A 12,975-nucleotide genomic window follows, 5' to 3' on the forward strand; every position below is an offset into this window, starting at 1 on the left:
TGTTGGGAGTTACTGATTCCATCAGCAGCTGTTCAGTGGGTGCCCAGCACCGAGCTGGGGCTGGAGATAGAAAGGCCAAGTCCACCCCTGCCTTCCAAAGGTGTGCCTGGCCTGGGGCACAGAGCCATGTCCACTGTGTGATGGGGGCGCTGTGGGAGGGGGTGGGACTGCCTAGTACACATCTTGGCTCTCTGGCTGCAGCAGTCGACTCACCTCCACCCCAGGCTTCCTTCTGTAAAACAGGGGTACTATTCCTGGCCACCTGGGGCGGTCTTAGGAGGACCTTGGGAGACAGTAGCTGTAAAGGTCTGGTTCATGCTGGCAAGGGTATGTTGTAAGTGTTCAAGCACTGGTTATTCAGAGCCAAGTGCTACGAGAGCCCGTGGGAGGGTGAGCGGATGCCCAAGTGGAGGCAAGGAGGCTTTAGGAGGAGTGACCATAATGTCACTAGGTGGGGAGGACATTTTGTCCAGAGGGAATGGCATGTGCAAAGACAAAGGCATTAAAGACGCTCAGGGTCTGGGTGTGGTGGCTCACACCTGTAATCCCAGCACTTTGGGAGGCCGAGGTGGGTGGATTACTTGAGGTCAGGAGTTCTATACCAGCCTGGCCAACATGGTGAAACCCTGCCTCCATTAAAAATACAAAAATCAGCCAGGCGTGGTGGCAGGCACCTGTAATCTGTTACTTGGGAGGATGAGGCAGGAGAATTGCTTGAACCCGGGAGGCGGAGGTTGCAGTGAGCTGAGATTGTGCCACTATACTCCAGCCTGGGTGACAGAGCGAGACTGTCTCAAAACAAACAAACACCATCCAATGAAACAACAACAAAAAAAGAATGCTCAGGGCCCAGGAGGAAGGGATGATGAGGGCCAGCTTTGAATGTGTTGGTCCTCCCTCCCCAGGCAGGGAAAGCCAGGGCAGAACTGTGTGAGGCTGCGCTTGAGGAGGGTCACCTTGGTGGACAGGGGAGCTTGGGGCTATCAGGACACAGTAGCCATGGTGTAAGTGGCAGAGGAAGCTGACTAGGGAGGCATGGGAGTGGGGGTGAGAGGAGGACTGGACACTTTTTTCTTTTTGAGACAGAGTCTCCCTCTGTTGCCCAGTCTGGAGTGCAGTGGGGTGATCTTGGTTCATTGCAACCTCCGCCTCTCAGGTTCAAGAGATTCTCCCACCTCAGCCTCCTGAGTAGCTGGGAGTACAGGCACACACCACCATGCCTGGCTACTTTTTGTATTTTTTTTTTTTTTTGAGACGGAGTCTCGCTCTTTCGCCCAGGCCGGACTGCGGTGGTGCTATCTCGGCTCACTGCAAGCTCCGCCTCCCAGGTTCACGCCATTCTTCTGCCTCAGCCTCCAGAGTAGCTGGAACTACAGGCACCCGCTCCCGCACCCGGCTAATTTTTTGTGTTTTTAGTAGAGACGGGGTTTCACCATGTTAGCCAGGATGGTCTCGATCTCCTGACCTCGTGATCCACCTGCCTCGGCCTCCCAAAGTGCTGGGATTACAAGCGTGAGCCACCGCGCCCGGCCAATTTTTGTATTTTTAGTACAGATGGGGTTTCATCATGTTGGCCTGGCTAGTTTCTTTCTTTTCTTTTCTTTTCTTTTTTGAGACAGAGTCTCCCTCTGTCACCAGGCTGGAGGCGTGATCTCGGCTCACTGCAACCTCCACCTCCCAGGTTCAAGCGATTTTCCTGCCTCAGCCTCTCGTGTAGCTGGGACTACAGGTGCACGCCACCACGCCCAGCTAATTTTTTGAATTTTTAGTAGAGACGGTTTCACCATGTTGGCCAGGATGGTCTCGATCTCTTGACCTTGTGATCTGCCCGCCTCGGCCTCCCAAAGTGCTGGGATTACAGGCGTGAGCCACCGCACCTGGCCAACACACTTTTACTTATTCATTTAAACATGTTTACAGGCATCTTCTTGGTGCCAGGCCCTGTACCAGGCTCTGGGCACACAGCAGTGACCACGAAGCTAGCACTCCAGTGTTTGGGCGTGGCTTCAGCTTCCTTCCAAGCTAAGGAAGGGGTTAGGGCTTTTGCCATGGGGGATTGGGCAGCCACTGAAGGCTCCCCAATGGGCAAAGTGAGCAAAGTGGTCAGGTCTGCGTGTGAAAAGGCGCGAGGAAGGGTGTTTGGGCCAATGGGCCACAGTGCTAGGGGACCTGTGAGATTGCAACACAGGTAGGAACTGAGTCATCCTGCACAGGCAGTTTCCAGTCCCATTTCTGTACAGACAAGGACCCTGAAATTCAGGGAGGAAGAGTAATTTGCTCGGAGACCCATTATGAGGATGGGGGGTGGGGAGAACACTGCTGGGTAGACATGGGGTCAGGCGTTGTGCAAGACAGGCCCAGGGTAAGGGGGTTCTGGCGAATGTGAGAGGGAAGGTGAGAGACCATCTCTGGGGTCCACTCTGTGGGGTGTGGCTGAGATGCTGTCTAGCCGGGCGACCTGCCTACTTTCCAGCTGTGTGGCTTGGGGCAAGTTACTTAACCTCTCTGAGTCTCAGTTTTCTCACTTGTAAAACTGGAATAAAAATTGTACCTGCCTTGGCTGGGCACAGTGGCTCACACCTGTAATCCCAGCACTTCGGGAGGCTGAGGTGGGCGGATGACCGGAGGTCAGGAGTTCGAGACCAGCCTGGCCAACATGGCAAAACCCCAACTCTACTAAAAATACAAAATTACTCGGGTGTGGTGGCACGCACCTGTAATCCCAGCTACTCGGGAGGCTGAGGTAGGAGAATTGCTTGAACCCAGGAGGCAGAGGTTGCAGTGAGCCAAGATTGCACCACTGCAGTCCAGTCTGGGTGACAGAGCAAGACTCCATCTCAAAAAAAAAAAAAAAAAAAAAAAAAAAAAAAAAAAAAAAAATTGTACCTGCCTCACAGGATCCTGTAAGATAATGAGCGTAGGGAGCTTGGGGGCAATGCCTGGCACCTAGAATGGACCTGTTCCATGGGAGGGAATGGCAGCAGGTAGGCAGTGAAGGTGAGGGTGGGGCTGGCGGGCTGGAAGAGCCAGCTCCAAGGACTGAGAGGGTGGGGGAAGCTAGGGACAAAGGGGGAGTTTTGTGAGATTTCCTGGTTGGAGCAGGAAAAGGTGGCTGGCCAGGGGGAGGTCAGGGAACCAGGGGGTCTCAGGTTGTCCACTGGGTGGGGAAGCCTCCCAGGCTGGGGGGAGGGGTCCTAGGAGGGCTGTGGCCAGGGCCTGGAGGAGGGCAGGGCAGGGGCTGGGCGGGAGGTTCTATTCACCGTGCCTCCTACCCCAGTACTTGCGCTAGTGGCTGTCAGCCAGCCAGGCAGCAGTGCCTCATCGGACTTGTAGTTTTTCAGGGAGAGGTGGTGGCCAAGAGTGTCAGGAGGTGCAGTGCCCCTTGGGCAAGGCCTAGGTGCAGTTATTAAGCCAGGAAGGTAGTTTTCAGCAGCAAGGCTTGTAGGCTTGGTTTCCAAGGCAGGATTTGGCTGGCAGCTGGTCATGGGCAGCTGTCCCCGAAGCTTCATCCTGCCAGGCCCCCCACGTGGCAGAATGGTTTGGTCTCCCTCCCTCTGGGGCACACAGGCCAGAATGGGCCTCCCGTCTCCTTCCAAAGTGGTGCAGCCCAACCGCCAAAGGCCACAGGTCACCTAGCTGGCAGCATCCTGGCGCCCCCTGCCCCCCAGCCCCCACTGTCAGCTCCTGAGTTCCTGTCCCTCCAGCCCTCCGTGGCCTTTTCCCTGTAGCCAAGGTCTCTCACCGGACCCACCTCTGCTGAGCCTCTCTAGCTGTCTCGCTGTCACATGGCTGGGGTGGCAGCCCACCGGGCGCATCCACCTTTCACTGCACACATGAAGAACCGTGGGCTCAGAGAGGTGACGGCACTTGCCCAACATGTGTCACCTACCGACTCCCAGCCCAGGGGCCTTCCTCATGCCCTGCCAGGCTTACAACCCCCAGCTCTTTCATGCCCAATTTCGAGGGCCCCAGGCTTTGCTCCCATTTTATAGATGGGGAAGTAGAGCCCAAAGGCTTAATGATACGTGCCCAGGATGGCAGGTCAAGGACAGAAAGGCAGCTCTCTAGACTCTCAGGCCTCTGTCTCCGGCTATCTCCTGCCCTCTTGCCCTGAGCCTGCTCTGCTTGCCCTCAGGAGCTGGAGAAAGCTGTGGTGCGGGGCAAGGAGTTGGGGGCCCGGCTGGAGCATTTGCAGCGTGAGCTGGAGCAGGCGGCTCTTGAGCGCCAGGAATTTCTGCGAGAAAAGGAAAGCCAGCACCAGAGGTGGGGACAGGGCTGAGGGGAAGAATGAGAGAGGCAGGGGTGTGGTGGGGCGAGGGTGGGGTGGGGCTGGGTGCCAAGGATTCTCCTGGCAGGTACCAGGGCTTGGAGCAGCGGCTGGAAGCTGAGCTGCAGGCGGCGGCGACCAGCAAGGAGGAGGCGCTGATGGAGCTCAAGACCAGGGCCCTGCAGCTGGAAGAGGAGCTGTTCCAGGTGATGCCTGCCCGCCTGGGAGCTGGGGGCCATGCCACCCTGCCCTCCATCCCATAAGCAGATGCCAGGGTCATCTGTGCTCCTAGTCTTGCCTCTGGATTCTTGGCTAGCTACTTGCCTCACTCCCCATGTGGGGCCTGTTGGAGAGAGCACTGTGCTGGGAGTCAGGTGGCCGTGTTGACTTATCTGGGGTCTCATTTTCCCCATTCTGCACATGGACAGAACTTCTGCTGTGGATGACTGCTCCGCCTGTCTCACCCGAGGTCCCCCACTGCCTAGGGAGCTCAGTGCTTGGCATCAAGGAAGCCAGCGATGGTTTCTGATGCCCAGGCTGTGTGCGGGCTCCACACGGAGGGTGGGGTGGTGGTGGGGCCCAATCCCAGGCTGCCATCCTCAGGGAGCTCACAGGACAGTCAGGATAGAGGCAAGAAAACAGGTGACAATAACTAGGTGCCAGGGGCTGTGAGGAGGCCATGCAGGGGCTTGGGAGGGTGGTACCCAGCAAGATACCCAGCAGGTGCATGCGAGTCTATCAGGGAAGGTTTTGTGGAGAAGGTGGGGTTGAAACAGAGGCTTAGAGAAGGCCCCGTACAGCAGCTCATGCCTGTAATCCCAGCACTTTGGGAGGCCAAGGCAGGTGGATCACCTGAGGTCAGGAGTTTGAGACCAGCATGACCAATATGGTGAAACCCCATCTCTACTAAAAATACAAAAATCAGGCTGGGCGTGGCGGCTCACGCCTGTAATCCCAGCACTTTGGGAGGCCGAGGCAGATGGATCATGAGGTCAGGAGATCGAGAGCATCCTGATGAACACCGTGAAACCCCATCTCTACTAAAAATACAACAACAACAACAAAAATTAGCTGTTAGCTGGGCATGGTAGTGGGCGCCTGTAGTCCCAGCTACTCAGGAGGCCGAGGCAGGGGAATTGCTTGAACCTGGGAGGAGGAGGTTGCAGTGAGCCGAGATCACACCACTGCACTCCAGCCCGGGTGACAGAGCGAGACTCCGTCTCAAAAAAACCCAAAAAAACAAAAAAAAACCCTAAAAATTAGCCAGGCGTGGTGGCCCACATCTGTAATCCCAGCTACTCGGGAGGCTAAGGCAGGAGAATTGCTTGAACCCGGGAGGCAGAGGTTGCAGTGAGCCCAGATCACACCTCTGCACTCCTGGCTGGGTGGCAGAGCGAGACTCTGTCTCAAAACAAAAACAAAAACAAAAACAAAAAACCAAAGAGTCTTAGAGGAGTAGTGGGATGGAGAAGTGTTATGAGCAGAAGGCTCTGCCGCAGACAGACAGAAGTTGAGAAGGGCAGGGTGGTGACGGTGGAGCTTCAGGAACCAGGAGCAGGGACTTGTGGGATCCAAGGGAAGGCATGGGATTGGGGCGGGGTGGACTAGGCTAAATGCTGCTGGCAGGGCAGGCCCATAAGCGCAGGTCCTTGAGGCATCCCCAAGGCACTGCGGCTGTCCCGCATGACCTCCCAGGGACTCTCCTTGCAGCTGCGCCAGGGCCCCGCGGGGCTGGGGCCCAAAAAGCGTGCGGAGCCTCAGCTGGTGGAGACCCAGAATGTGCGGCTTATTGAGGTGGAGCGCAGTGTGAGTGTGGGCCCACAGTGGGCCCTGGGGAGGTGCCCCGTGCAGTGTGAGTGTGGGTCCACGGTGGACCCTGGGCTGGGGGGTATCCCGTGCAGTGTGAGTGTGGACTCACAGTGGGCCCTGGGCGGAGGGGTGCCCCATGCAGTGTGAGTCCTGGAGAGGTGCCCCGTGCAGTGTGAGTGTGGGTCCACAGTGGGCCCGGGGGTGGGGGTGCCCCATGCAGTGTGAGTGTGGGCCTGTGGTAGGCACTGGGGGGTGCCCCCGCCACCTGGCTATTGCTAACCCCCACTTCTGGGCAGAATGCGATGCTGGTGGCAGAGAAGGCAGCTTTGCAGGGGCAGCTGCAGCACCTGGAGGGGCAGCTGGGGAGCCTGCAGGGCCGTGCCCAAGAGCTGCTGCTGCAGAGCCAGCGGGCGCAGGAGCACAGCAGCCGCCTGCAGGTGGGTGGTGGCCCGGGTGCCCATCCCTGCCCATGTACTGCCCCCTCCTGCTCCTTTTGGATCGTCCTGTGGCCTTTTTCTATCCCAGCTCCCAGCCAGCTGCCCCACCTCTTCCCCAGTCTCATTTATCCTTGTCCTCTGACCCCAGCCACCATTTTGCACCATCCTCCCTGCCGCTATCTCCTCCTACCTGCTGCCAGCCCCCACATCTACACCCATGTCGCCCTGCCCTCTCACTGTCCCAGCCCTCCCCTCCACAGGGCGCCATTAGTCCCATTCTGCCCTGTGCCCCTTCCGGACAGCCTGGCCCAGCCAGCCTCTGCCGCCTCTCCCCTGCTCACCATCAGCCTCTGGCTGGGGCTTGTACTGCCTGCTGTGCCCCCAGCCCTTTGCCTCCTCCACAACTCTCTCATTGTCTTGGGCCCTACCGTCTGCCCTTAGCCCCCCGCCTCTCACTCGATTTCCAGCCAGAGGTTCCTCCCCAGCAGCCCCTGCTTCCCTCCTCCATCCTAGGCCGAGAAGTCTGTGCTGGAGATTCAGGGCCAGGAGCTGCACCGGAAGCTGGAGGTGCTGGAGGAGGAGGTTCGGGCGGCACGGCAGTCCCAGGAGGAGACCCGCGGGCAGCAGCAGGCCCTGCTTCGGGACCACGAGGCCCTGGCACAGCTGCAGCGGCGGCAGGAGGCCGAGCTAGAGGGACTGCTGGTGCGGCACCGAGACCTCAAGGCCAACATGCGGGCACTGGAGCTGGCCCACCGGGAGCTGCAGGGCCGGTGAGCATCACCAAATGCCCAGCTCCTCCCCTGGCACCCCCTATCTGCCAGAGAAGACTCCCCTCAGCAGGTCTGACTCCCCATCAGGAAGCACCTCCACCTCCGCTCTGTGATGCCCCGGCCACTGCTGTGCCCTCTGGGGTAGCTGTGCTCCCCACACTTCTGGGTTGGGCTCCCCGTGGGGCTCACCTATTGGGAGTGGTGGGCACCTGGCATGGCATTCTGCCCAATGGCTTCCCCTGGGGGACCTAGGCTTAGGAGGTGACAGACCCCCCCGCCCCGGGTCCAGATAGTCCAGCCGGCTGCTTGTGGTGGCCATAGGTTCACACAGCCCTCTTAGCCCCTTGTCCATCCCAGGCACGAGCAGCTGCAGGCCCAGCGGGCCAGCGTGGAGGCACAGGAGGTGGCCCTGCTGGCAGAGCGTGAACGCCTGATGCAAGATGGGCATCGGCAGCGGGGCCTGGAGGAGGAGCTGCGGAGGCTTCAGAGCGAGCACGACAGGTGCCGCCCCTGCCACAGCCCCTAGCAGCTCTCAGTGGCCCCATCCTGAAAGTGGGTTGGGGGTGTGGGGTCCTGCCTGGCCTCCCCTCCCCGGCATAACTTCTCTGGCCAGCACTCGGACTGGGGACCCAGGTCCCTTGGAGAGCAGCTCTCCTTGCCTCCCAAGGGCTCAGATGCTGCTGGCAGAGGTGTCTCGGGAGCGGGGTGAGCTGCAGGGTGAACGCGGGGAGCTACGGGGCCGGCTGGCGCGGCTGGAGCTGGAGCGGGCACAGCTGGAGATGCAGAGCCAGCAGCTGCGCGAGTCCAACCAGCAGCTGGACCTGAGTGCCTGCCGGCTGACCACGCAGTGTGAGGTGTGGCTGGAGGGCCGGTGGGGGTATGGGTGTGTGGTGGGGCAGAAAGCCTAGACCCAGGTGGTCCTGAGCTGGGTCCCACCCTCCGAGCCATGCTGCCCCCCTGCCAGCTATTGACACAGCTGCGAAGTGCCCAGGAAGAGGAGAACCGGCAGCTGCTGGCTGAAGTTCAGGCCCTGAGCCGGGAGAACAGGGAGCTCCTGGAGCGCAGCCTGGAGAGTCGGGACCACCTGCACCGCGAACAGCGGGAGTACCTGTGAGTGGGCCGCCTGGGAGCGGGGTGGGGCCTGCATCCCCTTTGGGCGTTCCTGGGGAGAGCCCTTAGTGAGGGCCTAGGGACAGGGTTGGAGCTGACCTTCCAGGTCAGTCCAATCTGCGGCACGGGACCAGTGCGTCCTTGCTGCAGCTTGTGCCTTGCTACTGCCTCGGCCTCCCTGGGCCTCACACCCACCTCTCCCTTCTCACTCCTGCCAGGGACCAGCTTAATGCCCTGCGCCGCGAGAAGCAGAAGCTCGTGGAGAAGATCATGGACCAATACCGCGTGCTGGAGCCTGTGCCCCTGCCCCGGACCAAGTGAGCAGCCCTGTCACCTCCCTCAGGCTGGACATCCTGCTAACCTCTGCCCCTGCCCTGGCCTCTGACCCCAGGCCCAGCTCAGGTCCAGGCCCCATGAAGGTCAACCTGGCCTTTGACATCCCCAGGACACCCTTTGCTCCCTCCCTCCTCCCTGTCCTGACCCCCTCTTGTGCCCTCTTGCCCCCAGGAAGGGCAGCTGGCTGGCAGACAAGGTGAAGAGGCTGATGCGGCCCCGGCGGGAGGGGGGCCCCCCTGGGGGGCTGCGCCTGGGGGCCGATGGGGCTGGCAGCACCGAGAGCCTGGGGGGCCCCCCGGAGACGGAGCTTCCTGAGGGCAGGGAGGCAGATGGGACAGGTGGGTCTGGGGGTCAGGTGGCCAGGATGGTCCCTGCCCCACATCCTCCGTCCCCCACCTTGGCACCTGCCTCACTGCCTGGCCTGCATGCGTGACCCCATTGGCCTTTCCTGAGGCCTGCCCAGCCTGCCCTGATGCCACCAGGGGCTCTTTTCCCTGGGTCCTGCAGGGTCACCCTTGGCCCACACCTCCCTCCTGCCTGTGCTGTCCCCGACCCAGCCTGCCCCATCCGCAGCGGAGCCCAGGATCTGGGAGGTGCAGTGGACTCTAGGGAGAGGTCATTGTTCCTAGACTGCAGATGAGGAGACTGAGGCCCCGGGAGGGGAAGCTTTTGCCCAAGGTCATGCAGTGAGTTAGTATGAAGGCCAGCACAGGGCCAGTGTCCTGCTGCCCCCCTCATTTGCCTGGCTTCTCCCCCACCTCTGCACCTCCCCTCCCTGGCCCTGGGCAGCTTCACCCACTGGCCCCTCCACTCCATCCAGGGCCCTGTTCCTCTGACCCCCTCCCTGCATGAGCCTCCGCCCCCCCCCCTCTGACCCCTCCCCTGCATGAGCCTCAGCCCCCTCTTCTGACCCCTTCCCTGAATGAGCCTCAGTCCCCGCTCCCCTCCTCTGACCCGCTCCCTGCATGAGCCTCAGCCCCCCTCACCTCCTCTGACCCCCTCCCTGCATGAGCCTCAGCCTCCCCCCCCTCCTCTGACCCTCTCCCTGCATGAGCCTCAGCCTCCTCCCCTCCTCTGACCCCCTCCCTGCATGAGCCTCAGCCCCCACTTCCCTTCTCTGACCTCCTCCCTGCAGGAGCCTCAGCCCCCCATCCCCTCATCTGACCCCCTCCCTGCATGAGCCTCAGCCCCCACTTCCCTTCTCTGACCTCCTCCCTGCAGGAGCCTCAGCCCCCCGCTCCCCTCGTCTGACCCCCTCCCTGCATGAGCCTCAGCTCCCTCTCCCCTCCTCTGGCCCTCTCCGTGCATGAGCCTCAGCCCCCACTTCCCTTCTCTGACCTCCTCCCTGCAGGAGCCTCAGCACCCCCTCCCCTTGTCTGACCCCCTCCCTGCGTGAGCCTCAGCCCCACCTCCATTCTCTGACCTCCTCCCTACAGGAGCCTCAGCTCCCCTCCCCTCCTCTTACCCCCTCCCTGCATGTACCTCTTGCAGGGTCCCCTTCCCCGGCACCCATGCGCCGGGCCCAGAGCTCCCTCTGCCTGCGGGATGAGACCTTGGCAGGCGGGCAGCGGCGGAAACTCAGCTCAAGGTTCCCGGTGGGGCGAAGCTCTGAGTCATTCAGCCCTGGGGACACCCCTAGGCAACGATTCCGACAGCGCCATCCAGGCCCCCTGGGGGCGCCCGTCTCCCACAGCAAAGGTGAGGGACAAGGGTCGCTGTACCAGCCAGCCCCCCAACTCTTTGTGGACCCACCAGCTCCTTGGGGGAGGAGGCTTCCTTCTTGTCCCCTGTGTCTCCTGCAAGCTCTGTCCACTTCCGCACTGGCCCTGGGCCCAGTGGTTGCCTTGTGCCTCCCAGGACCTGGTGTGGGATGGGAGAACTCCGCTGAGACCCTGCAGGAACACGAAACAGATGCCAACCGAGAGGGTGAGTGGGGGACTGCGGAAGGAGTAGTATTCTTTGTCCTGCCTGGGGCCCCTGGCAGAACCTCATTCATCCATTCTTTCATTCGACAATGATCCTTTACCAAGTGCCAGGTGACATGCTGGCAGGGGACACAGCAGGGAACGTTCTGGTGTGAGGAGGCAAATAGTAAACAATTTGCCTAAAAATAATTATTATCTACAACAGCCCTGTCCACTAGAAATATGGTGTGAACCACATGATAATTTTAACTTTTCCAGTAGGCTCACCAGAAAAAGTGAAAAGAGACAGGTAAAATGGATTTCAATAACATTTAACTCAATATGCCTACACTATTACCATTTCAGCATGTAGCCAGTGTAAAAATCATGAATGAGCTATTAGACGTGATTTTTTTTTTTTTTTTGAGATGGAATTTCACTCTTTGGCTCACTGCAACCTCCGCCTCCCAGGTTCAAACGATTCTCCTGGCTCAGCCTCCCAAGTAGCTGGGATTACAGACATGGGCCACCACGCCAGGCTAATTTTGTATAATTATTATTTTTTTTTTAGTAGAGATGGGGTTTCACCATGTTGGTCAGGCTGGTCTCGAACTCCTGACCTCAGATGATCTGCCCGCTTCAGCCTCCCAAAGTGCTGGGATTATAGGCGTGAGCCACCCAGCCAGACGTGATTTTTTTCATAGTAAGTCTTTGGCAGTTTCGGAGGCCAAGGCAGGCAGATCACTTGAGGCCAGAAGTTAGAGACCAGCCTAGCCAAAATGGTGAAATCCCGTCTCTACTAAAAATACAAAAATTAGCCAGGCATGGTGTCCCATGCCTGTAATCCCACCTACTCAGGGGGCTGAGGCAGGAGAATCGCTTGAACCTGGGAGGCAGAGGGTGCAGTGAGCCAAGATCACGCCATTGCACTCCAGCCTTGGTGACAGAGTGAGACTGTCTCAAAAACAAAAAACAAAAAACAAAAAAACATAGTAGGTCTTTGAAGCACGTCACAGGCCAACCCCATCTCACCTACTTAGCTCCGCCCTGGGCAGCTCAGCCCTAGACCCGGCTGGTCCATCAGGAGGCGCTAATGCTCTGGGAAGAAAGGAGAGCAGGGGAGGGGTCAGGAGCTCAGGAGCTCTGGGCAGGCTGGTTGGAATTTTAGTAACTGGGGTGCTGGGGTGGGCCTCAGAGAGGATGTGAAATTGGAGCAAAGACTTGGAGGGGAGAGTTTGTCGTGTGGACATAGCTGAGAACAGCATTCTGGGCAGAGGGAACCGCTGAGGGAACAGCAGGCGTGGTGCAGCTGGAAGCGGGGGGTATTGGCAGGTCGGGGGTGGGCAGAAGGTGCTCGAGCCTGTGGCCCTCCTGGGACTCTGGGAGTCCTCCTGAGGGAAGCAGGTCTGAGCTGAGCCTTTCCCTCTAGGCCCCGAGGCACAGGAACCGGAGAAACGTCCCCTCACCCCATCCCTCAGCCAGTGACACCGTGGGAACAGCAGGCTTGGGAGTGCAGCCTTCTCGGCACTGGAGTGTCAGCGGAGGCCCCAGGCAGCCCAAGAGCTCAGGGAGCCAGGGACCCCAAGGGGAGTCCTTGGACAAGGAGGCCTGGGCCCTGAGATCCTCCACGGTCAGCGCCGGGGCCCGGAGATGGAGCTGGGACGAGTGTGTGGACAGGGGGGATGGCTGGCCCCCACGAGCAGCTCCAGGCCGGAGTTCTGGTTCTTCCAGGTGGCTCCCGCTGAGGCAGCGGTCTCTGGGGGATCCCCCAGCTGAAGGAGGCTGGCAGGAGTCGGCAAGAGAACCCCGTGCCCTGTCCAGGTGGGGAGCTGAGTCCCAGTGCTGGGGGACTGTGGCCTGGGCTGATCTTGAGCCTTAACTGGACATGAGGGGCATGAGAATAAAGCTGAACTGCAGCCTCCTGAGTCTTGCTCTGTCTGTTGGCCGCATTGGGTACCTCAGGGCACCAGGACACATGCCGCCCCAGTCCTCCTGGTTGGTGGGGGTCTGTGGGCAGAGGGCCCCTGCCTGGACAGGGCAGCACAGGCCTTTCTCCAGGGGCTTGGCCAGTCCGGCCGGCCAAAGCCCGGATGTCCTGGTGAGGTGGAGAGGGGATGACATCCTGGGTAGCCAGCAGGGATTGGGGTCTAAGATCTGGGCTCAGGGGTGTGGGGCAGTGAAGCCCCTGTTGCCCCGCCCCCACCCTCTCCCAGGGCACCGTCTTCTCTCTGTTCACATCCTCCTCCTACTCATCTCCCCTCCCTCCTTGAGGTTGAGCCCCCTCCCCAGGGAGTTCTCAGCCTGGCGGGGCATCACTTAATGCCAGGGGTTGCCACGAGAGG

General features: G+C 60.0%; 1 protein-coding gene across 5 annotated transcripts in view; it reads left to right on the forward strand.

Moving 5' to 3' along the window:
• The window catches only part of CCDC88B (coiled-coil domain containing 88B), a 17,594-nt gene extending 5,036 nt beyond the window's left edge, over positions 1 to 12,558 (forward strand). Inside the window, exons 15-27 of one of the 5 annotated variants that reach the window (XM_003313060.6) lie at positions 4,136 to 4,263; positions 4,356 to 4,473; positions 5,978 to 6,073; positions 6,373 to 6,513; positions 7,027 to 7,283; positions 7,641 to 7,784; positions 7,951 to 8,137; positions 8,248 to 8,393; positions 8,612 to 8,710; positions 8,901 to 9,067; positions 10,221 to 10,427; positions 10,587 to 10,655; positions 12,063 to 12,558. In XM_003313060.6, the coding sequence (XP_003313108.6) occupies positions 4,136 to 4,263; positions 4,356 to 4,473; positions 5,978 to 6,073; positions 6,373 to 6,513; positions 7,027 to 7,283; positions 7,641 to 7,784; positions 7,951 to 8,137; positions 8,248 to 8,393; positions 8,612 to 8,710; positions 8,901 to 9,067; positions 10,221 to 10,427; positions 10,587 to 10,655; positions 12,063 to 12,118 (1,815 nt within the window). In that variant the 3' untranslated portion in view covers positions 12,119 to 12,558. The remainder of the gene's footprint in view (positions 1 to 4,135; positions 4,264 to 4,355; positions 4,474 to 5,977; positions 6,074 to 6,372; positions 6,514 to 7,026; positions 7,284 to 7,640; positions 7,785 to 7,950; positions 8,138 to 8,247; positions 8,394 to 8,611; positions 8,711 to 8,900; positions 9,068 to 10,220; positions 10,428 to 10,586; positions 10,656 to 12,062) is intronic. The other 4 variants (XM_016921160.4, XR_010147228.1, XM_063782996.1 and 1 more) reach the window with 4 other exon arrangements.
• The last annotated feature ends 417 nt before the right edge of the window (positions 12,559 to 12,975 follow it).

Source organism: Pan troglodytes, chromosome 9 (assembly GCF_028858775.2).
Source record: "Pan troglodytes isolate AG18354 chromosome 9, NHGRI_mPanTro3-v2.0_pri, whole genome shotgun sequence".
NCBI classification, from domain to species: domain Eukaryota; kingdom Metazoa; phylum Chordata; class Mammalia; order Primates; family Hominidae; genus Pan; species Pan troglodytes.